The sequence below is a fragment of the Strongylocentrotus purpuratus genome, unplaced genomic scaffold (assembly GCF_000002235.5).
Source record: "Strongylocentrotus purpuratus isolate Spur 01 unplaced genomic scaffold, Spur_5.0 spur5_scaffold_12, whole genome shotgun sequence".
In the NCBI taxonomy this organism is placed as follows: domain Eukaryota; kingdom Metazoa; phylum Echinodermata; class Echinoidea; order Camarodonta; family Strongylocentrotidae; genus Strongylocentrotus; species Strongylocentrotus purpuratus.
In genome coordinates, this window is record NW_022145597.1 from 24,729,740 (window position 1) to 24,752,840 (window position 23,101).

The 23,101-nt window shown below is 36.3% G+C and overlaps 1 protein-coding gene across 1 annotated transcript; it reads right to left on the reverse strand.

Moving 5' to 3' along the window:
• Positions 1 to 8,890: 8,890 nt before the first annotated feature.
• LOC100891577 (vasopressin V1a receptor-like) lies at positions 8,891 to 10,231 on the reverse strand. Its single transcript, XM_003723945.2, has one exon. It carries the CDS (start codon positions 10,229 to 10,231, stop codon positions 8,891 to 8,893), a length of 1,341 nt encoding a protein of 446 aa, XP_003723993.2.
• Between the last annotated feature and the right edge of the window lie 12,870 nt (positions 10,232 to 23,101).

Consider the following 23,101-nt stretch of genomic DNA (forward strand, 5'->3'; position numbering starts at 1 on the left):
CACATGCCGGTTTCCGATACAATAAAGATCAGTCATGCGTTCAGGTGCTGTGTTCTTTTTTTCAGGTCACCCTGTATAACTATTGATTGCTTGATCGCTTGCTTGCTTCGTTGCAAACGCGAATAATCATTAATACAAATTCACTCAATAAAATGATTCCTTTTTGTTTAATCAGATGCACTTAAACGCTATAACTGCTGCTTTTTTTTAGGAAACTGGTCTTGAGTTATTAGTGCTTTTCAGAAAGCAACGTAGTTATTAAAAACACAAAATACTAGTGGTTGCTGAAATACGGAAAGTGAAATGTAAAATAAAATATTGAAGTGAAGAAGTCACGAAAACATACAATTTGTTTCGTGATTTGTACACGAAGATCAGCATGATTTTCTTTTAAAGATTTTGGTTTGTTCCTCGGAACCATTAACTTGTTTACTTGCTCGACGAAAAGGCAAATACAGTGTATACGATTTAAAGGTTACGACTTTCACGATTGTGTGAATACCTAAAGAAAGAGTTGTGGTAAGAGATGTCGCAGTCGAGTGGTGTGAACAATTGAATGGGACTTGTGTCATTTAGTAAGTAAGCAAACCACTCGATCTACATTACTTCTCTCCGCCCATGTGTTGATATGGTTCCCGGTAGAATGTGAAGGTCAATGTTGTTGGATTCGCTAGAACGCGCCTGTGAAATGGCGCCTGCATGGCTGGAAAGGCCAGAGGAGTGGAGAGTGTGCCCATTATGTGCAGAATATCAATTAAATCGAAAGACCGAGCTACTAAAAATTATACATAAAGCAGCCTGGAACCTATTATTAAGCGCTTTACAAAATTAATATAACTTCATGTATTATGCCATCATTTTGTCATTCAAAACTGTACCATTCTCAAATGGAATGCTTCCAGATGTTAGGGCTAATTATAAATTGATATTATTAAAACATAATAAAGTTCCGACTTAACATAACGAAGTTCTGACATACTTTACATTTGTTTATTTATTCGCATTTATTCCCTTTTTAAGGTAGTAGCTTTTATTTTGTTTTTCACATTGCGCATATTAGCACGTCCATGCTGATCATAAAATGTATATATTTCAGAATAATTGTCATGCCCGAATAAGTTTTTGTTATTTTACACTTGCAATCTTAATAAAGAACTTTTACAACAATGAATGAAAGCATTATATATTTTTTTAATAACACACCATGATATTCTTTTGAAATATTTTCATATTCCGCAGGACATAATCAAATGCTGCCCGTTAATAACCCTTTACAATGTTGCTAGACCAAAGCATTTGGTATAAATAATAAAAATTCTCAAACATTTTCCAAAGAAAATTAAACATTTCTATATACAAGTATACCAAAACAGCCTCTTCTTCTGTTTGTTGTATTGATGTTGTTGTTGTTGTTGCTGTAGAAGAAATACAAAGTATGTCACATTATTGTTCGTTCACGCCATTAACAATGTACTCCATTTTGTCCTAAGTGATTGCAAGCGTTTGCGTTATTCATTTGGATTTCTTAGTAATAATGATTTGTGGGATATGTATTTTTCCAAATCCCAAAATCGACTTTATCATTGGCTATTCAATTTTACCACAGCAAAACATCATCACTAACATTTAAGATTAAATTTATTTCATGGGGACAGGGAATCAGCATTAGTCAAAATATCAAGATAATTTTGCATTGTTAATAGTTTTTTTCGAAGAGGGAAGAAAAATAGCGACCACACAGGTGAATTATGCCTCATTTGCTTGTGTTTATCGGAGCTTGTAAAAAGAATCAGTTTGATAATCGCTCGGTAGATGTTTACATAGAGACAAACCATCATGAAAAAAAGAAAAAAATAGACATTCAATACGATATATCACTTGGGCAATTTCCCGGCTCAAAAAGAAATAATGTTCAGACTGAGGTTTGATCTTTACGGCGTCTTCAGCTCAGGCGGAAAAAAACATGAGATTGCGAGTATTAAGAATGCTTTACATCTCTCTAATTTTAAGGAGACAATTAGACTAGACACTTTTTTCGTAAATCGACTAAAATCATATCATATTCCATCCGCCTCGCCGGTATAGGTCAAGGGAGCATCAATTACTTCTATGTGCCGAAACTGAGAGGGAAAGTGGGAACTTTGTCTATTTAACCAGCAGCTCTCGCTTACATACAATAAAACTGATGTCCAGAAAACAGCCGTGAAGGAAGACGAATGCTCTTTACTTAGCAATCAGCCCGGTGGTTACAAAGGGCAAAGGCGCCATATTAAATATCTGATAGATTTGTAAGTAAGTACGAGACAGATGCAGCTTCGCTATTGAAAATGAGCACGAGATTTACACTAGCAGAATGTCAGATATATATTACCTATACAATTATCATATATTACTTAGTTATCTATCACTTCTAATGAATATAAAGTTATGATATAAAGTTTCTTAGTGTGTTATCTTGAGCTCGATCTGCAATCAACCCAACTTTAAAGAAATCTTATCTCCATATTGACACGAAAGGAGTTGCTTCGAGTTTTGAGTTTTGTGCACACATTGTGTGCGGGTGAGCCTGAATCCGATGACCGGGGTAATAATATATCTGTAAAGCGCTTAGGCACATCGTTGGATCGTTGTATTTTGCGCTATATAAAAAAACGGATTATTATTATTATTATTAAAAATACTACATTATCCATTATGATTATGTTGCACACTTGCAAACAAAGTGTTGGTGAACGTGAGCCTTCAATAAAGCACTATTCTCGGATACATCTTAGTTGACTTTACTTTCGTGATTATTAGTCTTGCTTTTTAGTTTATGTGCATAGTGCCTGGTGACATGAATATATTTAACTTATGAAAACTTTTCTCACCCTAACAGTTTTTATTAACTTTTACATTAAACAGTCTATTCCACAACGACAATGACGGAAAATTTTGACGATGACAATATATTACATTTATTAGTTCATATAGGTACAGAGTATTGAATAGAATAGACATTCATAGTTGTTTTTTTCGACGACGTATCAAGAATTGAAATGCATGAAAGAAATTATGGTACCGCTAAATGTACATTAATTTTTACACGCACCATATCCATGATGTCTAACTACGTAAAGTATATACATCTGTCAAAATATTGACGTATTTGTGCATTGCCCAACCAAGTTGCCCTTGTTTTAAGCCAATGAGAGAAATTAGCAGGCAGTAGGTTAATAGGTCAGTTTGTTTCTGAATAGCACATGTAGGATGATAGTATGCTAGGCAACGCTGCTTAACTTTAAATTATCTACATGGGTTTCTACCATTATAATATGGTAAGAAACGCCCCTGTACCTTTGAAATCATCTAGAAACAATGAGAACTGAGAAGCGTATGGGTATTACTGGTTAAGTGTTAGCATATTGTCCGTCCGAGGCAGTAACATTAAAACTAATGGATTTCAATCTTGATCTGTTACCTAGGCAACCACAGTTTGTCGAATTTCGACTCAATCAGTAATCCCGTCATAATGATGCATCACAACTATTAGTAACCTTTTCTCATGCATCATAACTGCCATAATACTACTTATTCGTGAATAACAGTTCCATTTAGAAAGTAGAACACTTGACAATACTAAATTTATGAACCTTCGGAATTATGAAACCTCTTTCGTTGGCGTAATTACAAACCTTCAAAATTCATAAACAGTATCACTTTGGGAGGAAAAACCTTCAAACCTAAAAAACACGATCTGCAGAGTAATGATACTGGGAGTAATGCACTGTATGTTCAAAATGATATATATTTTTTTCCATTTTAGGCTTATCTATCGCCTAGTATAGACGTTTGTGCTTTAAAATTATGAACCTTCAGAAAAAGCTCATTTGGAAACAGCAATAATAACATAAAAATAGTAATACAATTTCAATTCCAATTAAGCGTTGTTTTTACAGAGAATATCATACATGCATACTAACATAGAATTGTTATTTATATAACACAAAACCAATGAGCTATTTATTGCTCAATATGCTTTCATGACAAATAAGTGCTTTAATACAACATGAAAAAATGAGGAAAGGAAATAGAAATAAACATATACTAAAGTGGTGTGTCTTTTCAGTTCTTCTTAAAGGTACTATGTCCCTTTTGCAGCCAACCTCAAACTCTGTAGAACTTTGCAGGAATTATGAATATGCCATGTATGTCCTATCTGTGAAATTTAAACGTTAACAGTGTCCTCATATTCAAATTATGCAAGGAAACCCGTTTACTTGCTAGACTTCACTGTCAGACACTATTGAGTGACTGACTGGCTTTTTTCTTCTTTGGTAATAACATACATGAAAAGAGTTGTAAAGGGTACATGAGCATTTGTCTACATCAATAACCCACTTCTTGTGATGGCCAAGATTAAACTGATTGAATCTTTGCGCAGCATAAAACGTATGACCTTTCGGTACAATTGTCTGAAAATCAAGACTATTACTTTGGGGCTCTATAGCCCTAAAGTCGATTTGACAACTAATATTCGTTATTTTCCCACTTGAAAACATTTCTAAAGCCCCACTTTTTTTAGGGAAGTTCTAAATTAATATTATCTTTCATATGCAGTTGGAATTTAACTTTTTCATTTTTTTGGCTTGCAAATGGGACATAGTCCCTTTAACCCTTACTGTACTGGGGGGGGGGGGAGCCTGGGAGGCCCCCCCCCCCCCTCGACATTTTCGGAGAATTGTCGTTTAATGACTTTTTTTCCTCAAGTCTTACGCACATTTTGATACCATTTTCGTCGAAATCGGATATACCTGTAAGGTGTTACATAACAATTAGTATGCGCATGTCATCAAAAAAGTGCTATAATTGCATATATTCATGTACAAGCAGAAATGTGAAGATATGAATTGATATCAAATTGCTTTTATATATTCCCTCAGAGTAACTTGATGTATTCCAGAACAAAAGTATACATTAGAAATAAAACAATAGATATAATAAGAAATAAAAAACAATAAAATACATAAGAAAATAAATAGTTGAAAATCGCATCAAATTTGCATAAATTATCATTATTAATTACATCAAATAACTATTTTGTGTTAGAAAAGAAGTTTCATATGAATAATGAGTTTCAACATTCAAAAGTGGAGTCTGACAATTTTTGTAATGATTCTAGTTCCCTAAATATAGTTCCAGATTTGATATTCATGAATGCGTAATTTGCGTATTCATAATTTATGCAAATTAACCTATGCATTTTCAAATATCATAAAAGATAATGAAACCTCATGAATTTGAGATGAAGGAAACATTTATTCAATGCATTTTCAAGATTCTTCACAAGTCTACATACAAATATGTAGAGTTTTCTGTAAAATGCATGAAACTAGCATTTTGCATCATTAATTAGGCTATAACGACAAAAATTTGCATATTAGGAAAAAACTAATTATACCATCTTGTTCCTTACGTAAATATCTACAAATATGCAAATTTTCGTGTTCATCGGACATTCGACGACCGAGATCATAGGGGGGGGCCCCCGAGCCCCCCCCCCCCCCCCCCCCAGTCAGAGGGTGCTCAAAATAGCCCAGTACAGTAAGGGTTAAAAGAGTCGATCAAAATGGAAATGCGGATGAAAGAATGGAGGGTGTTTCTTATTATCTTAGACATGTTAATAAAAATCAACAAAATATCATATGATATATTAACTAACATGAGATCATTTTAACAACATTTGGGCTCCCTTTCAACCATTCATCAAGATAATGAAGAAAAGAAATTTGAAATTATAATCTTTCTTACAGAATGACTGTACATAGAAGGTCAATTTTCTTTTTAAAGATTATTTATTCCACATTTACATCAAAAACAATTTAATTCTATCTAATAAGAAGACCTGAAATCAGTAATCATTAATTAACAAACGCTACGCATAACAAGTAAAGAAATATGAAGTGAATAAATCAGTCAGTAATTAGTTCGTTTGAAATGAATTTATAATTATACATGATTGACATGCAATATGTTTACATGCTTAACCAAAAGCGTAAAAAAAAAATGCGAGTTTCTTCACAACGAAGAAGAAGGTCACAAGGTCATCCAAACAAATCTCCTAGGTAACGAATTTGATGAGGCTCTTCTGTCTAAAAAGCAGACAAGCAATCAATAATTAATAATCAACAACAAAAGTCATCACAACGCATTTGAAGCTTTGCAGGCACAGATATCAATATAAAAGTTTGCCCTAAATTAGATTGAGAAAATTGCATTGTTCATCCTGATTAATAGCGCATTAGTTGATGATATAATTATTTTTAAAAAGCATTAAACTATGAAAAACAAAACGTGTTTTCTTTGATTATATAAACCTCTCACATGATTATGCAGCCATGGCATGAGCAGTACATCAGAATAAGAGGCAGGGTGAAAAATGAAAAGTTGCAAAATGCAGTGGTTAGCACGGGTTTCCATGTGCGAAATTCTAAAAAATCTGAAAATGAAATTCACGCACAGTGGTGACCTGCCAGCAATATTCGCAAATGTTTGGTCATCATTTTTCTGAAGCATCATGCCTAATTGAACGAATGTTAAAAAGGCCCCTTCAATATAGCAAATCGAAGCAGCAGTTGTTAAAAAGAATTAAAGCGCGGTTTTCTTTTTAGAGAGAGATAAATAGGCCAGTTTTGAGACTCAACCAAATCTATACTTAAGTGCCTTGATAAGAATTTTTTTTTCAATAGTCAAAATGCAAATTGTATATATTACGTGTTGTTAGGTAAGGCAAATCATGAAGTTTGTCCCACCTATCAACAACTAATGAATGACTATTGAAATACATGTATTCGTAACAGGTGAATGAAATAATTGGTATCGAGGCACTTCGCAAAGGCATATGCATAAATTGTGTTACTTTACGAAAATGTGAAATTAAGTGTGTATTGCATGTTTGTTTGAGTGATAAAGCAAGATTGTTTTAATATTTGCGTGCTTGTTTCAGGGGAGTGTGTATGTTTGTCATGGAAGGTTATCTAAAAACAAATCAGCCCTACATTCTTCAAAGAAGAATGCACAGCCTATTAAACAGGATTAGTGCATTTTGCAACTTTTCACTTTTCAAGAACAGCCCAGTGAATATTATCAAACTTTAATTTTCAACAAAGAGTTCTTGACGGGCCTGTCAAGATTTAAATTATGATACCTAATTATTCACATTTCCTTTCAATAAAAATGGCTCATTAAACTACATGGTTTGCAGCAAAGAGCTGAATTGCACATGTATATACAAAATAAAAATGAACTGTACAATTCAAAATGCATGGCAATAAATACAACTGATACAAATGTTGTCTAACTACATTCATCAATATAATTATACAAATAAAATTTAAGGTCTGACTTCTAACTTAATCAACTTGTAAATCAAAACGTTATGGTCTATTACATCAAAATCCTTTGAGAAATCTCGGATAACTATAGTTGACATGGATTTGGAGTTGTCAGCATTATTGTACAGTGCGTATCAACAAAACGTGTGCATAACTTTGGTAGCTCTTAATTGAACATTCATAACCAATATGACTTTGGAATTGATTTCATGATGAAGAATATCCTATTTTCTGTCCATTGATACCCTATTCATAATATTTCTGACAGTGGTGACTGAGCACCGGGGTCTTTAAAAAATGTTGTCAAAATCGCCTTGTTCCAAGTTTGGGCTTAATGAACCAATGTTGGTCAGGCCATATGCATGTTCTTCTACGTCTTAAATCCTTTTAAATGTTAATTTATGCCTCGTGCTTCAGTGCTTCATGGTATAAAATGGTGCAATATATTTAGGCTTTCACATAACCTTGTTTCTATCCGCAGAATAACCTTTAATTATTTCAAACAGCCTACTAATTGATTGTCTCATGATATCTAAGTTCTCTCTTCTCACTTGTATCCTGCGCCATTTCACACGCTTAAGGAGTATAAGGTGTTTTTCTCGAATAGCGAATGAAAACTCAAACGACATTGACAGCAGACTTTCATTAAAAAAAAGATAACATCCCAAATAAACGTTATCCTTTTGTATCACTCAATGAGAAGGTAACCTTAAACAAGGGATGCGAATGAAGTCAATATTGTAATCATCATAACAAAAGCATATCATGAATTTTGCTTGTAATAAGCATTTCCTTGAGTTTGAGTCGATAGTAACACCTTTTTTTAATCAACTGCATATAGTCAATGTAAAGAAATTACCAATTGTTTGAAATGAGATAACACACACAATGGCTTTTGATTCACATTCATTGATTCATTCCAAACTTGGTACAAGTGGATTTTGACAATACTTTTGAAGTACCTGCTGTTTAGTCGTCCTAGGCGGCACAATTATGAAAATGGTATCATTAGACAGGGTATTAGTTCTTCCTTACAATAACATATTATTCAAGGTCACACATGTCATAACTGTTAAATCAAGAGCTACCAAAGTTGGTTACTGTGATGTAACATATCTATCAAATAATGGAACTTGGATAACTTTACAATCTCTTTACAATGCAGTTTAAAGTCCAATGGAACAGGTGACAAAGGGGCAGAAACTCCTCCATTTTTATTACAAGCCACACTAAGGGTTAACTTCATTGAACAAGTATACTATCATGTTATTACTAGTTCTTCAACGTCCAACACTGTTAAAATGATTAACAGTTAGGGGGACCTCTATGATTCCGGATTTTAATGAAAACATCTGTCTGCCATGGTACAGACTGAAAAATCTTAACATCATTTAAACAACGCTTCCATCATCGCAGAGGGCTTAAAGGGCAAGTAGTAGGCCCATACCAAATGAGTATTAAAGGAGACACAAGGCAACCTTGTGGTACCACCCTAATGGCTTAATAGTATCACAAATTCACCAAAGTTTTCCTTTGATACCTTCGAGGGTAAATAGTTTTCGCGCTGCCTTTCTGAACGGGACGTTTGTGTATATGTAAACGAAAATGTTCACCACATGGTTTGTACTTCGGAACGTGTCGAATGCCCCAATGATAATAGCCATCAAATTCGTTGTCAGATTTCGGATCACCCGTTGCTGAAGAAGGGTAATTGTTATGAGAGGTAGCCATGTGATGATGAAATAGATGGTGATGCATAGAAGCATTTTCGTTGTGGAGCGGCCGCGGATGTGCGCTACCCTTTTCTTTGGGTGCTTAAACGGGGCATTCTGTGATGCTGCTTCGGGTTTAGAGTCTCCAGACTGGGCACTCGAGGCACCGGCTTTGGCCACTGACAGCCCTGCTGTATATTTACGAGGGATGTTTCCAGGCTGTCCCGTCACTGACGTCGCAGTTGAAGCTGCGGCTGCGGCGTGGGATTCAACCGCGGACAAATTACCAGTCGCGCCACCGGTGTCGTTGTCTGTCAGTTGGTACAGCGACTGGTTTTCCAATCTTCCTGGTAGGCGTTCAGAAACATGTTTCTGTTCGATGCTAGTTGGGTCTTGTTCAACGGCTGTCTCGTTTGAATCTAGCTGCATTGCAATGATTGTGCTTGCATCATTAGCCGGGGGCGTAACCGATGAAGGGGGCAGAGGAACATCTGTTCCACCTGGACCATTGCCAACCAATGCCGCATGAACTTTGGCTTGCCTTCTTAAAAACATATAAATCCGTCCATAGAGGACAAGCGTTATCAACATCGTTACGATAAACGTGACCGGGAACATAACGGAGACGATCACAGTAGCTCGATGACTTAAAGGAAACTCGCAGTTTACTTCTAACTCCAGATCAGTATTGACAGCACGGGTGTAGATCGTTCGCGGCAACATCATCGCCATCGCCACAAGCACGCAGCAGACGGATACGACCACGGCCGTGCGAGTCGTGACACGACGTCCAAGCGGTCGACAAACGAGAAGATACCGATCAACGCTGATCACCATCATCAGAAAGAGCGATGAGAAAGCGCTGCCGTTTTCCGTCAGCTCGGTGACGACGCAAATGCCGTCGGTGACGAGATTCGAGTAGGCTGTCTTCAAGAGCACCAGTGGCGCAAAGACACTGGCAACGAAGTCGATGATGGCTTGTACGATGATCAAAATGTCGGTACTTATTCTCTTCTTTTTCTTCGCGTATACCAGGAGTATGATTGTATTTCCTGGAATTCCAAGAATACACAGAATCACGACCGATACCAGCTTCACAATTTCATCTTCATCGAAGTCGAAATCATCCTCTTGCTCGTCCGCCATCTCCGTGAATAAATCTGGATCCATGATTTGGTATGGTGTCGTTCAAATCGATCGCTTCTTTAGGAGTTTCCTTGCAATTGTTATCAAAGGGAGCCGATGTTATGCTCTAAAATTTGCTGAAGCAACTGAATTTAGACTCTTAAACTAGCGGTTTTCATGCTCAAAGACTGACAATCGAGATCGCGCTGCCAGCTTATTGGTTGATTATCAGAGAGAATGAAAGAGAATGTTATTGCTGCTGCTCCTCCGACGGTCTGAAGACGAACTAATGGTTGCTTACCTCTGTGCCCTTGTAAGTTATACGGACAAATCAGCGCGTCGGAGTTGGCTGGCTTACATATTTCGTTCAATAAACACACGGAATCAATAACGAGAGATGTAATATGTATTGATCTTTTCCTTCATTCTAGTTTCTCTTTCTCTTTTTCTCCATCTCTGTTTTCCTGTCACGCTTCCAACCAATACATTTATATTTGCCATTCCTCTTCTCCCCTCACTCACTCTCTGTTAATTTATCTTAATTTCTCATGTTAAAGGAAAAGACCAGTATTGGAAACGCCCCAATTTCAAAAAATGAAATGGAAGCTCTCATTACCAATCATGTGAAAGAATATGTTTTGACTAATACATGATGATAAAAAATTTGCCGGGAAACCGCCTACTAATTCATAAATTTGGTAAATTTGTTTCTCTCATGGTCTGTGAGAGATATAGGGTAGTCCCATATACATCTTTCTGTGTATAGTGCTTGTAACTTTACGAAGAATGGGCCAAATTTCTTATCATTTTGGTGATTCCAGAACCTTGCAGATGCTAGATGCTAGATGATCAACCTTTTCTGATCGATTCCACAACGTTTCTTTCACAATGCAATCGCATGACCATAGCTGGTCTTTACCTTTAAGAACGTTTTTGATTGAAGGCGGAAGCAAACCTTGAACTGAAATATAATATATTTTATGTAACAAGAGCGGTGGATAATCCAGGGGTGAAGACACATGGCGCCCCCCCCCCCAACCCAATCTAGATATATCTCGAATATAAAAAGTAACAAAGTGCTAATCTTTGGGGAAAAAAATGTTTTATAATTTATTTTGTTAAATTTTGTTTTCCTCCCCCAATACTTTTCAGCTTTTTACAGCCCTCCCTTAGCCAGAGAATTCTGTACCCGCCTCTAAAAAGGATACAAGCATGACTGGCATTCGCTTTGTCAATTTGATGGAACGTCAAATATTTTTTATACAATTAGAAAGCTACCGGTAGGCAAAATTTCGAGCGCTTAGAATACAGTAGAAATTCTATCATGTCTATATATCAAGTAAACTTGTCATATTTTATGTATCATAATCTCTGCTATAGTTGTGTTGAAATGTAAAAGAATAGTTGCGTAGCGACGGGTAGCACGGGGACATTATCCTATAAATTGAATTACAATGGTAAAAACAAGAGAAAATACATGTAGAACATGAAGAAATAGTAGAACATAGAAACGTGCTCATATCGCGTGACAGCCTTCTTCTCTTGCATTTAATCCACCAAGTATGTCAGGTTACATATGTCAGGTTCCATATGTCAGGTCCCCCCTCCCCACCACACTGACTGGAATCTCACTAAACCAATGAATATAAATGATAACCCTTGTAAAACTGCTTCATCGACCCCAAAAGCGATGAGTAAGTTTTTAATTTGTTTTAAAATACTGATACTCAAGAAATTCCAGTGTATAAATTGAGAGTCAAATCCACACTTTGATCAGAAGCTTTTGGTGGTGTTGATAATGTACTTACTGATTAAACATCTCACAATAATGAGGTTTAGTTTCAATCCATCCTGTTGTAATGGGTGACCCCAAAAAGGTGACCTAACCCCCCCCCCCCCCCCCCCCCCCAACGGAACTAAATATCGATTGGCAAAATTTTCAAATTTCGGGACAAAAAAAAAGTGCTCTAATTTTGAAATTCGACATTTAAAAAATTATTTTCCAGATCGGCACAGTCCTATAGCATTACAAAAGATTTTTTCAACAAATGCCGGTTCAATGCAGGTGAATTTGGTTAGTTACCATAGTTATAGGCATCAAATAAAGCCGGGATTATAATTGTATTGCACGGCCCTTTAGGGAGAACAGAATTAGTTATTAGACGCTATCCTGGGTAGACGAGAAATATTTTAATTAGAATTATTGAAAATCAATTTAAATGGATAAAGAAATTGCTCTTTTTCATGGTGGAAATTCAGTCGGGATCTGAAAGTTTCATAAATGCTCCGCCATATTTCACATGATGAACAACAATGAGTGCTTCCCGAACATATTCCAGTTACAGTTTTACCTGCCAGGCTGGACAGAAAATATTGATATTTATGAATATACATAATAAAGGGTTACACGTCAAATCCCGATGTGCGCAAGGCGTCATTTCGATTGCGTTATTACCTGCGCTAATTAACGCTTTGTCTCCGGGAACCTGGTGGTTCCTGTACTAAACCTATGGGAATGACAGAATTCAGTAGTCAATGGGTTCAGCCTGTGAAGACACTTGGGCTATAAGCCAGTTGAAAGTATAAATAGTATTAAGGTCTGATTTAACAGGGGTAACCACATTAGTATTATTTGTTCTCTTCCTGCGGGCCTTGCAATTATTATTGCTCCAGCAAATCGTCAGGTACCCATCAATGCCTGGGTGGAGAGTGAATTACATTAATGCCTTGCCAAAGGACTTTATTGCCGAGCTGAGATTCGACCCACAATATTCCAAAAAGAGAGGAAGAAACATTGTTCGGATTTTCATTTTAAAGTCCCTATTTTGAACGATATTACTTATTAGCCTACTCTTATATGACCATTGAAACGGCGCATCATTGAAAGACGGCTCCATACGTCAGGCAAATGACGTCTCGTCTATAACGGGATAATGCCCGCTTCTCAGTAAGCGTCATTGACTGACGGTAGCCTGCGTCAGCTACATGTGCCGTCTTTGGCGGGGGATGTGAATGGTCAGAAGGAGGAAAAGGTGATGGGGAGTATGAGTGCACACATTACGGTGACTTACTGGCGTATAGGGAAGCTGCCTTTAATACTAGAAGTGATTAGCGCAGGTAGTAATGCAATCGAGATAACGATTCAATGTACACGAGGAATAATAATGAAGCCCCCCCCTTCCCCTATACCCCCCCCCCCCCCAAAAAAAAAGAAATTCTTCATTGTTCTTGATTTTAAGAGAGGCACATGTAGAAAAAGAATGCAAAAAATGGCAAGAAACCGAAAGACCTCCCCCCCCCCCCTAAGAAAAAATAATAAAAAAAAATAATAATAATAATAATAATAACAATAATAATAATAATAATAATAATAATAAAATTAATAATAATAATAATAATAATAATAATAATAATAATAATAATAATAATAATAATAAATAAATAAATAAATAAATAAAAATAAAAATATTCAGTCTTTTAGAACCCCTCCTGGTTTGTGTGGTATAACACCAAGGTTCTTGTAAATAATCGGATGAACATTTCGTTCTTTGTCACGTTCGCTTAACATTGTAGCACCAGACTAAATATAAATAGCACTCCTTGGAAATGTATTTCAGCGGTGCAAGTCATTCGCGTAAGTATCATGAAATCAGCAAGTTTTTATCAAGCCAGTATTTTTTTTGGTTTTTAAACGCTACCCATTTTCTTGACAATCACACGAGCTTAAAACCTTATAATACGATTATCAGTTCTCTTAATGCTTTTGAAATTACATTAAGAAAATAGGGTAAAGGATGATATGTAAAAGGCTTTTTCAGATATGGCGCAGAAAACCGCCGCAAAATACCGCCGCGTTTTTTTAGAACGTGTAAATGAATGGAAAATGCGAACAAAGAAGAAGTTTCGCGTATTCACTGAGCTATGTGTTATAAGATCCAGAAATGTGAACTTACAGCATCACAAAAACAACCGCCGCGGTTTTTTGCGTCATATCTGAACGAACCTTCAGATGACGAAATCGTTTATAATCCCGGTGGAAAAAAAGAATGATGGCACATTAAAAAGATTGCTCTAGATATAGAATGAAGTATATGAAGTGAAACAATTAAACAACTACTTTTTTTAAGGTTACGTCAAGAGCTGATTTTTTGTTTAGTGGCAATGGTAGTCTTTTACAGCTAGGCTTCAGGTTAAAATGCAAAAACGGCGGTATATGCATACGCCTTTTTTCTTTTAGTTTTGTTTTATTCGTCCAAATGTGTAATACAAACAAAAACATACAATTGAATACAAAAAAATAGTTTTCAATATTAACATTAATTGCTTATACATACAAAAAAATTAAAAAAATTCATTCGCAGCATACATAACTTAGCAACAAAGTAAACTTACAGTACATTAACATAATTTATAAGTCAATTGTACATGTTATTCAATTATATATAAAAATAAAACTTAAACAAATGTGTGTGCATACGCACACACACTTAATACACACAATCCCACTTGCATACAATGTGCATGGAGGATATCAATTTTCGGAGATTTTATTGGAAAGTAAAGGAAAGTATGACTGCAATATTTGGTCAATTCCAAAAAAGAGGCAATAGAATCATATACATTTTTTAATACTTTAGAATAGACATTGAAAAGAAATATGTTTTCAACAATTGATTTATAAAATTTGCAGAATAGTAGGGTGACATAATGTCTATCGTATACAAATTTTTAGATACCCCTTTTTGTTCCTCTGGCGCTCCGAAATAAAAAGGAATTACTCAGAAAATTATAATTTTAGTATTTTGGATATTTTGTTGTTCCAACTTGCCACAAATCAATTTTCAGAAACATGTTGATTTTTAGTGAAGTTCATCATTAAATTTTGCTATGTGTCTCGAAACAATTGTTAAAATCAATAACCGAATATCTGTAATTGATCGATTGCTTGATTAAAATATGTTACCGAATGAAATGGAAGCCATTATTTGTTTGTTTGTTTGTGTGTTTGCTTATTGTTTGTTAATTTGTTCGTTTATGTGTGTGTTTGTTCATTTGTTTGTTTGTTGTTATTTAATATTATTATTGTTATTATTATTATTTATTTTTTTTATTTTTTTTTTTTTTTTTTTTTGGGGGGGGATCATTAATTGACAGACGCGTCGCAAGTTATCGCAACTTTAAAATATAAAGGAAAAATAAACAATATCCCATTTTGTCCCTTATATAGGTCTACATGTATTCAATCCTGACCAGCCCATTCTCCACCTGCATCACATGTCTGCATTCGTGCAATCACTTTACATGACCTGAATAATTGCTACAGCGTAAATGGATCACACATAAGGCAGCGTATGTAATGGTCACATAATGCACATAACACAAACACACACAAAAACACGCACACCCTCTCACCCGCCCACTAACTTAAAACACGAGATATCACTCATCCGGAGGACAGTCAGCTTACGTACGCGAACATGACTAGCGACTAGAGATTGAACTGATTTTGATATTACTTCAAACGGTGTGAAATTGTAACGCTCTCTTGAATAAAGAGCTTGATCTAGGGGCAAGCAAGACAATGTTCCCAAGTGCAATTTCGAGAATCTAAAATATATCTTGTGTTACTACCACGGAGTAAATGACACGGGAGCAAACACTGAGACGCGCAAAATTCGAGAGAGAGAGAGAGAGAGAGAGAGAGAGAGAGAGAGAGAGAGGCCTCGCTATCGGTGGCGTAGATTGAGTCCACCCATTGAGGGGGAACTGAAACGACTGGAGGGGGGGGGGGGCACCAGTTTGAAATAAAACACAAATTTATAGGGCTGCTAATTACGGGGTAGGGAAGGTGGTCCACGTGTTTTCTCTTTTGGTCCTTTTCCCGTTATGGTTTCCCCGAAGGTTTCCGTTATCTCTTTCTTGCTCTCTCTTTATCACCATTCAATAGAGGGAGGCCCCGGAGGGGCACGTACCCCTTGCTTCCTTTAGCTACACCGCTGCTCGGCACTTTACTGTTGTGTGTACGGGTTGTAATCTTTGACAGCAAAACGTGGTGTGATAGAGGAAGAAATTATTACATATTATCAGGGAATTTCTCCGTTTTCTCCCAAATTAAGAATGATTGATCACAATAAAGTGAAGCTCGTCTATGTCGAGAGGCATATAATGTATGTGATAGGTTACGCAGTTTGAGTTTTTAAAGGGGCGGGGGCATGAAAAGTGCTTGTTCTCTCTCTCCCCCCCCCCCCCTCTCCAAAATCCGCCTGTGCCGCATTCAATTTCCCATATTAAACTGAAATCTTAACTTTTAATCCTGGACCAAGCACTATATTTCACTCTAGCCTAAAGTCCATGGAAAGGAGCAAAGTATTATTCAGTCAAAAGAAAAGGGGTATTTTGTATTGACAACACCTTACTTCAATCATATCTGTCTTACGTCTCTCTTCAACTATATATTTCTATATGTCACCATGGTCTCTATATACCTAAACTATTGTCATGGAAGAAAAAAAGCCTGGAACAATAGAAGATGCAAATGTCGGATCACCCCATCACTTCTTTGTGAACAGGTTCGAACAGGTGAGAGCAAAACGTGATAGGACGGAGAACATTTTGATCAGAGAATTCTTCGATTTCCCCTAATATAAATTAAGATAGATTGATAGGGTTGAAATACATGTCAGGCAAGAGCAATATTGCTAAAGTGTTTTGAGCGACATCCGCCGAAGTCATACAAATATTTGAGGAACATGGCGGATCCGACAGCCTTAAGTCAAACATTATTTTGGAACATTTTTGTGCAATGTACTTGACCCGACAATCCAGGTCCTTACCACAGCCATCACTTACTTTAGTGATTTGTATCGAAATCTGAGGTCTGAAAATATCTCTGAAGTCAACCAAATTCAAGAAATTCTGGAGTGGTGGTATGAGGAATTATTTTTGCGAGAATATCGACACCGACAATCCCCACTGTCCTTTATTTGTAAGATGATGGCATGATGACATGACAACATTCCTCTTAACAAGTCTTAATATGTTCTGTGAGAGTATGTATACATATTTGTGGCAGAATCGGGTCACGAATCCTTACATTAAAGCAGTAACTCATGAAAAACAACTTTTTCTTCTTTCATCGTACTTGGTTCATTTCCTGATAAACACCGGGTTATGAGACCGAAATGACATGTTAAGATGTAACCATGGTGACAGCGACCGTTGCGAGATGAAACTTTAGGAAATGAAAATGGAATGGAAAGGGCGATCTAAGAGCATTTGTTTATTTATGCAATAATATGTTTAGATGTCAGAAAGTTAAAGGAAAACAAAATGGGCAGTGGCCTTGCATAGTAATAGTTGTTAAATGGGGTCATTGCTAGAGTTCTAGAATTATGTTTTTGATTCGAAGTAATTTCCATGAACAACATACTATGTATCGAAGAAGTAGCAGGATTGTTGGTTACCAGATCTCTATCTGTTGTTGATGCCAAAATGAAATCACATCATATAAACTTGACAAAAACTGTGAAATGTAAAAAAATAAATTAAAAGGGTTCATGTTTTACATCCTATTGAGGCAGGAGCATTTTAAATAATTGTTAGAGCAAATTCATACAAAGACACACTTATTCCTAACGCACGCACACGTACACACACAAAAAGAAGCACACACACCAAACTGTGTCACTTGACTAAATCTGGTCACTTAAAACTGCTTGAAATTTCGGGCCCGAATTCACAAAGCAAGGTTTGAGCTCAAACCTCCTTTTGTTTCGCCAAACCTCCCTTTGTTATTTACAAACCAGGTTTGTAAATAACAAAAGGAGGTTTGGCGAAACAAAAGGAGGTTTGAGATCAAACCTTGGTCTGAGCTCAAACCTTGCTTTGTGAATTCGGGCCACTATGTTTGGGTGAAAATCGGCTATCACCTCAGACATTATTTATTGTTGTCCGGGGAAGGCGTGAATTTCAAATGGGAAAACGAGACTAATAGTATAAAGTGGAAAAATAAATGAGAATATATTGACTGGCTCATTCCTGGGGCTCATTACCCTAGATGTAGAAAATTGCCTCGTCTTTGAGTCGGGCAGAATTATTCTTCTTGTGGATTAATAGACTCGTATCACATTCGACCCAGTCAATTTTATATGAAATAATTAAATGTCAGTAGTATTCAGGACCGGTTACGAAACACATATCTACAGAAATGCATATTTCTATCAAAAGCAATGCATGAATCAACGCGAAACGCAATCTTCATTAATTGCTTTTAACCCATTCGCGCCTGGAACCGGGTAGCTCCTATATTAAGCCAATTGGAATTAAACAATTCAGTTGTCAACGGGTTAGTGTCAACGGAGGGTGTCTTGCATTTTGTATCTAATCAAGACGAATATTTCATAACCCGACCCGTCGCTCCGGGAAAGGGGATTTCCCTGTAATCCTTAAAATGAAGTGTGGTAACGGAAGAATAAATTGAATATTCTGAGAGATTATAAAAATATCGATTCCCTGAGGGATTGCATTTGAGACTGCAAGTGGGGATTTGTTTTCTTTATATTTCCGCAACTAACCAGGTGATGTAAGTGGGTACCTGGCAGGAATTAATTTCTTGATATGCTAGAGCGCCGTAATGGCAGCGACGCTAAAGCCAGGGTAATAATCTCCCTCTGCGCCTCAGAATAGTTTACTAGATCGATGGCGCATAATAAATGCTGAAGTAATCTGTCATGGACGAGACTATCTTGAGAATGTTACCGAGATCAAATATTTAGGCGTAACCCTTGACCAAAGTCTAAGTTGGACACCACACATATTGAATGTGACTAATAAGATTAATCGGGCTATTGCATGCACTAGAAGGATTAAGAGTTATTTGAACCAAAGCCTACTGAAACATCTTTATTACTCCCTCATTCTTCCACATATAGATTACTGTGCAGTTGTTTGGGGCAAGTGCAAAAAGAAAGATTTACTCAAATTACAGAGGAAGCAGAACAGATATGCAAGATTAGTCCTTAATGCAGACTATCTAACCCCAAAAGACATCCTTTTAAGCACTCTTCAATGGCAAAGTGTTGAAAATAGAATCAACTACCACTGCTGCATTTTCGTCTACAAAATACTCAATAATCTAGCCCCTTATTATTTAGAACCTTTTGCTTCCAAACGTCCAGTTTACTATGTTACTCGTCATTCTACCTTAAATCCCTTATTTATCCCGAAACCCAAGACTGAATTTAAAAAACGATCTTTTTCTTTCATCGCTCCAAGCATCTACAACAATCTACCGACTCATATTCGCACGGCAACTTCACTCCAAATGTTCAAGAAAACAAATTAAATCACTCCCTCCACTTTAATACATGCACTGGTACCTAATGTTATATCATGACTTATTACAGTTAGTTTTGTTTGTTTTTAGTTGTGTAGTCTGTAGTCGTTTTATTTCTTACCTTTTACCCTTTTGATTTTATGTCTGTTCTTTATGGCATGTGTATTTGTATATGTATTTTGTATTGTATCAATAATATCTTAAATGTTTAATATTTCAGGCCTATGTTCACTTTGATCTATTTTTTAAGTTGTTTTAGTTCTCTTATGGTATGTTGTTTATATAATGTCTTTGTTTTCTACAATGTATTCTATTTTTTGTAAATCTTTGTATGTACAGGGCTCTTTTGTAAAGCAGGCCTCTGGCACTGAAAAGACTACCCTGTTTTTAAATAAAACTGAATAATAATATTATTATTTTAACTACTCGGTATAGGCCAACTTAATGTTACTCATTTATATATTTACGTATTTAAACATATTTGGTTAATAGGATTGTCAGGAATACGCCCCTCTTAAAGTTGCCAATTTGAAGGGGAGAGCGGAAATTGATACACTCTGTTTCTGCTGGTTTACATGACTGGTTTATTAAATAACATCACAGAGCCGAGGGGCATTTGGCTGCATAGTTTTTCTTTTTACAAAAGAACGTCGCCATGGCAACAGGGGAATCGTCCTTGGTTTTAAGATATCGGACTTGCGTATCGGCACGTGTTATCCTAAAGGTCGTTAAACGGGTACCAAACACCTAATCATATATGATCTGTGTACAGGTAGAATGTATAATAACCAATAACCTGAAGAAAACAAATCTTTTCCTAGCTTTATATGGGCTATCGGATGAGAAATGTGAAGAAAGTATAAAGTGCGTATACGGTATCCATTAACACCTGGGTGGAGAGTGGCAAATTTGAATTAATGTCTTGCCATAGGAAGTGGATGCCGGTCTGGGATTCGAACCCTCAATCCTTGGATTAAGAGACATGTGAATGAACCACTCTACCACGACAAATACGCAGTTTATCAACATTTTCTTTTTCTTTTTCTTCTGTTTTTTGCCAAATGTCTTTCAAAGGAATAACAAATTATTTCGGTCGAATGAACCGCGGTTAAAAGGAAAAACAATCCATGTAAAATCAATTGAATCCTCCGTCTGATGAATACTATTTCCTTTCTCTATTTCGATATTCTTTTAAAATGTGTCTGTTTTATATTCCTTTTTTTTTTAATGAGTGAGGATTTAATAGTTCACTTGCAAATATACAAATTAAATAATGATGTATATACATATATAGAAATTGTTATCAGACTTTCAAATCGACCTATTTTCTTGCAATTAATGAATAAAGGTAAATTCACATCGCTCCAGCCGAAAATAGGTCTTCAATATTGAGTTAAGACAATCGAGAAAGTAATCAGAGACAATATTATTCTGTTTTACCAAGGTCTAGGTTTGTTGTTTGATTTTACAGCAATTTATTCTTTTATTTGATATTTAGACATTCATAACTCAATAAGTATTGAATGAACCACTACACCACGACATTTCGACATAAGAAAAACATTCGCAGTTCGTCAACCTTTTTTTTACTTTTCTCTTTCTGCCACGTTTGTTTCAACAAAAAAAAAACATATTTCGTTCGAATGATCCGCAATAAAAAGAAAGAAATTGTCGATTTTATATCAATTGAATCCTCTGTCCGATGAATACTATTTCTTTCTCTATTTTAACATTCCTTTAAAGTGTTTCAGTTTTATATACATATATATCAAATTTTTACAATAAGTCGGGATTGTATACTTCCCGAGCTAATACACAAATTGAAAAATAATGCAATACATATATAACTTGTTACCAGGCTTTCCTGGTTGAATTCACCTCGCTCTAGCAAAATGAGATCTTCAATTTGCCTTCTCTCTCTCTTCATTTCTATTAGCGCGCAATATTGAGCTGGGTAAATCGAGAAAATAATTCGAGAAAATGTTATTAGATTTTAACGAGGCCTATGTTTGTTCTCTGATTTTACAGCGATGTATCATTTATTTGATTTTCAGAAATTCGTTATCAAATACATATTGATAGGGTGTTGCATCACCTTCTCTAAATGATAACCTTGACACGAACCCCTTGTAAGGACGGATACAGGGTTCTGTTAAAAAAAAGGGGGAGAAAGCAACAAAAAGAAGGGAGGAGAAGAAGAAAAAGAAGAAGAAGAAGAAGAAGAAGAAAGAGAAAGAGAAGAAAAAGAAGAAGGAACAAAGATGGGTGAGCAACAGCTACAACAATAAAACTAGAAATGCAATCGTGTCACAACGATGTGCGTGCAATGACGCCGTGTTTCTACGTGTCAAACGAAAGAGCTTCTCTCGCACTATCCAGAGCAATTTGCACGAAGTCTGTAGCTTCTGTGATATTGGAGATAGGTGGGCGAAAGAAAGGCCTCAACAGTGACCTTGATGGGATGGTACTATGCCTACGAAGTTTGAAAGAAATTGGGATAGGGGAAAGAACCTAGAAAGGGCTCGCAAGCACTGCGTGCAAAAACCAAGGGGATTTGGTGCATGTTCGTCATTGCAATAAACATCGTTCTGGGGGCCAAAAGCTTGAACCCGATATGCCCCATAGACAATGCGTGTAATGAATGGGCGGAAAACGTACAGGAACTGTATTATGACCGGAGTTAAATTGTTTTTTCTCTCTCTCTTTACGTCTCTTTATGGGCCGTATTTGGTATCATTAGAAAGAGAATTTCGTGGTTGTTATTGTAAACCACTCTTTTTTTTCTATGATATTCTATCGAAACACGTGATGTAAAATAGATTTATAGAACAAAATGGCGTCTTAAATGGCCCCCTTGACCAATTTCAAAAATCCGGCCAAGAGGTGCCCTGCGTATTGGAACTCGGCATGTCACTGCAAATTTTCAAGGAAAAAAAGGACGTTTAATGGACGAAAAGCAGTCTGAAAAAATGACGTCATAGCCGATACGTGTTAGATTCGGGCGGAAACTCGGCAGATTCGTATAGTGACGTTTGTTCAAATGCGATTTACTCACAATTTTCTGTGTGAACATATACTATACTTGGTATCATGCAAAAGGGCACTTCATTGCGGTCAGTTTGACACCATTGTTATCTCCGCGCAATGTATTGCACGCATTAAACGCGCTATTACGTAATGCATAGTAAATTCATCATTTTTGGCGATAACTTTGCGCTGAAATATTAGAATTTTACCAAACTTGGCAAACAATTGTCACGTATATGGATTATGTCTGCCAAGTTTCATTCTGCGTCAAGTCATACGTCTCAGATGAAAGAACATCTCTCAGACTATCTAAAGGAATTTGTTAGAAATTTGTAGGATCTAGGATAGTGGAGATAGGAAGGAAGAAAGAAAGGCCTTAAAACGGACCAGAAACGGACAAAATGGCGCCTGGACGGTTAAGCATGAGTGATTTCGAAAATCGAAGAATGTAGTGACCTTGATGAGATGTTAGAGACTATCCCCTGTCCACACACAACATTTTCCGTGATTAGGCGTGATTAGCTTTACCG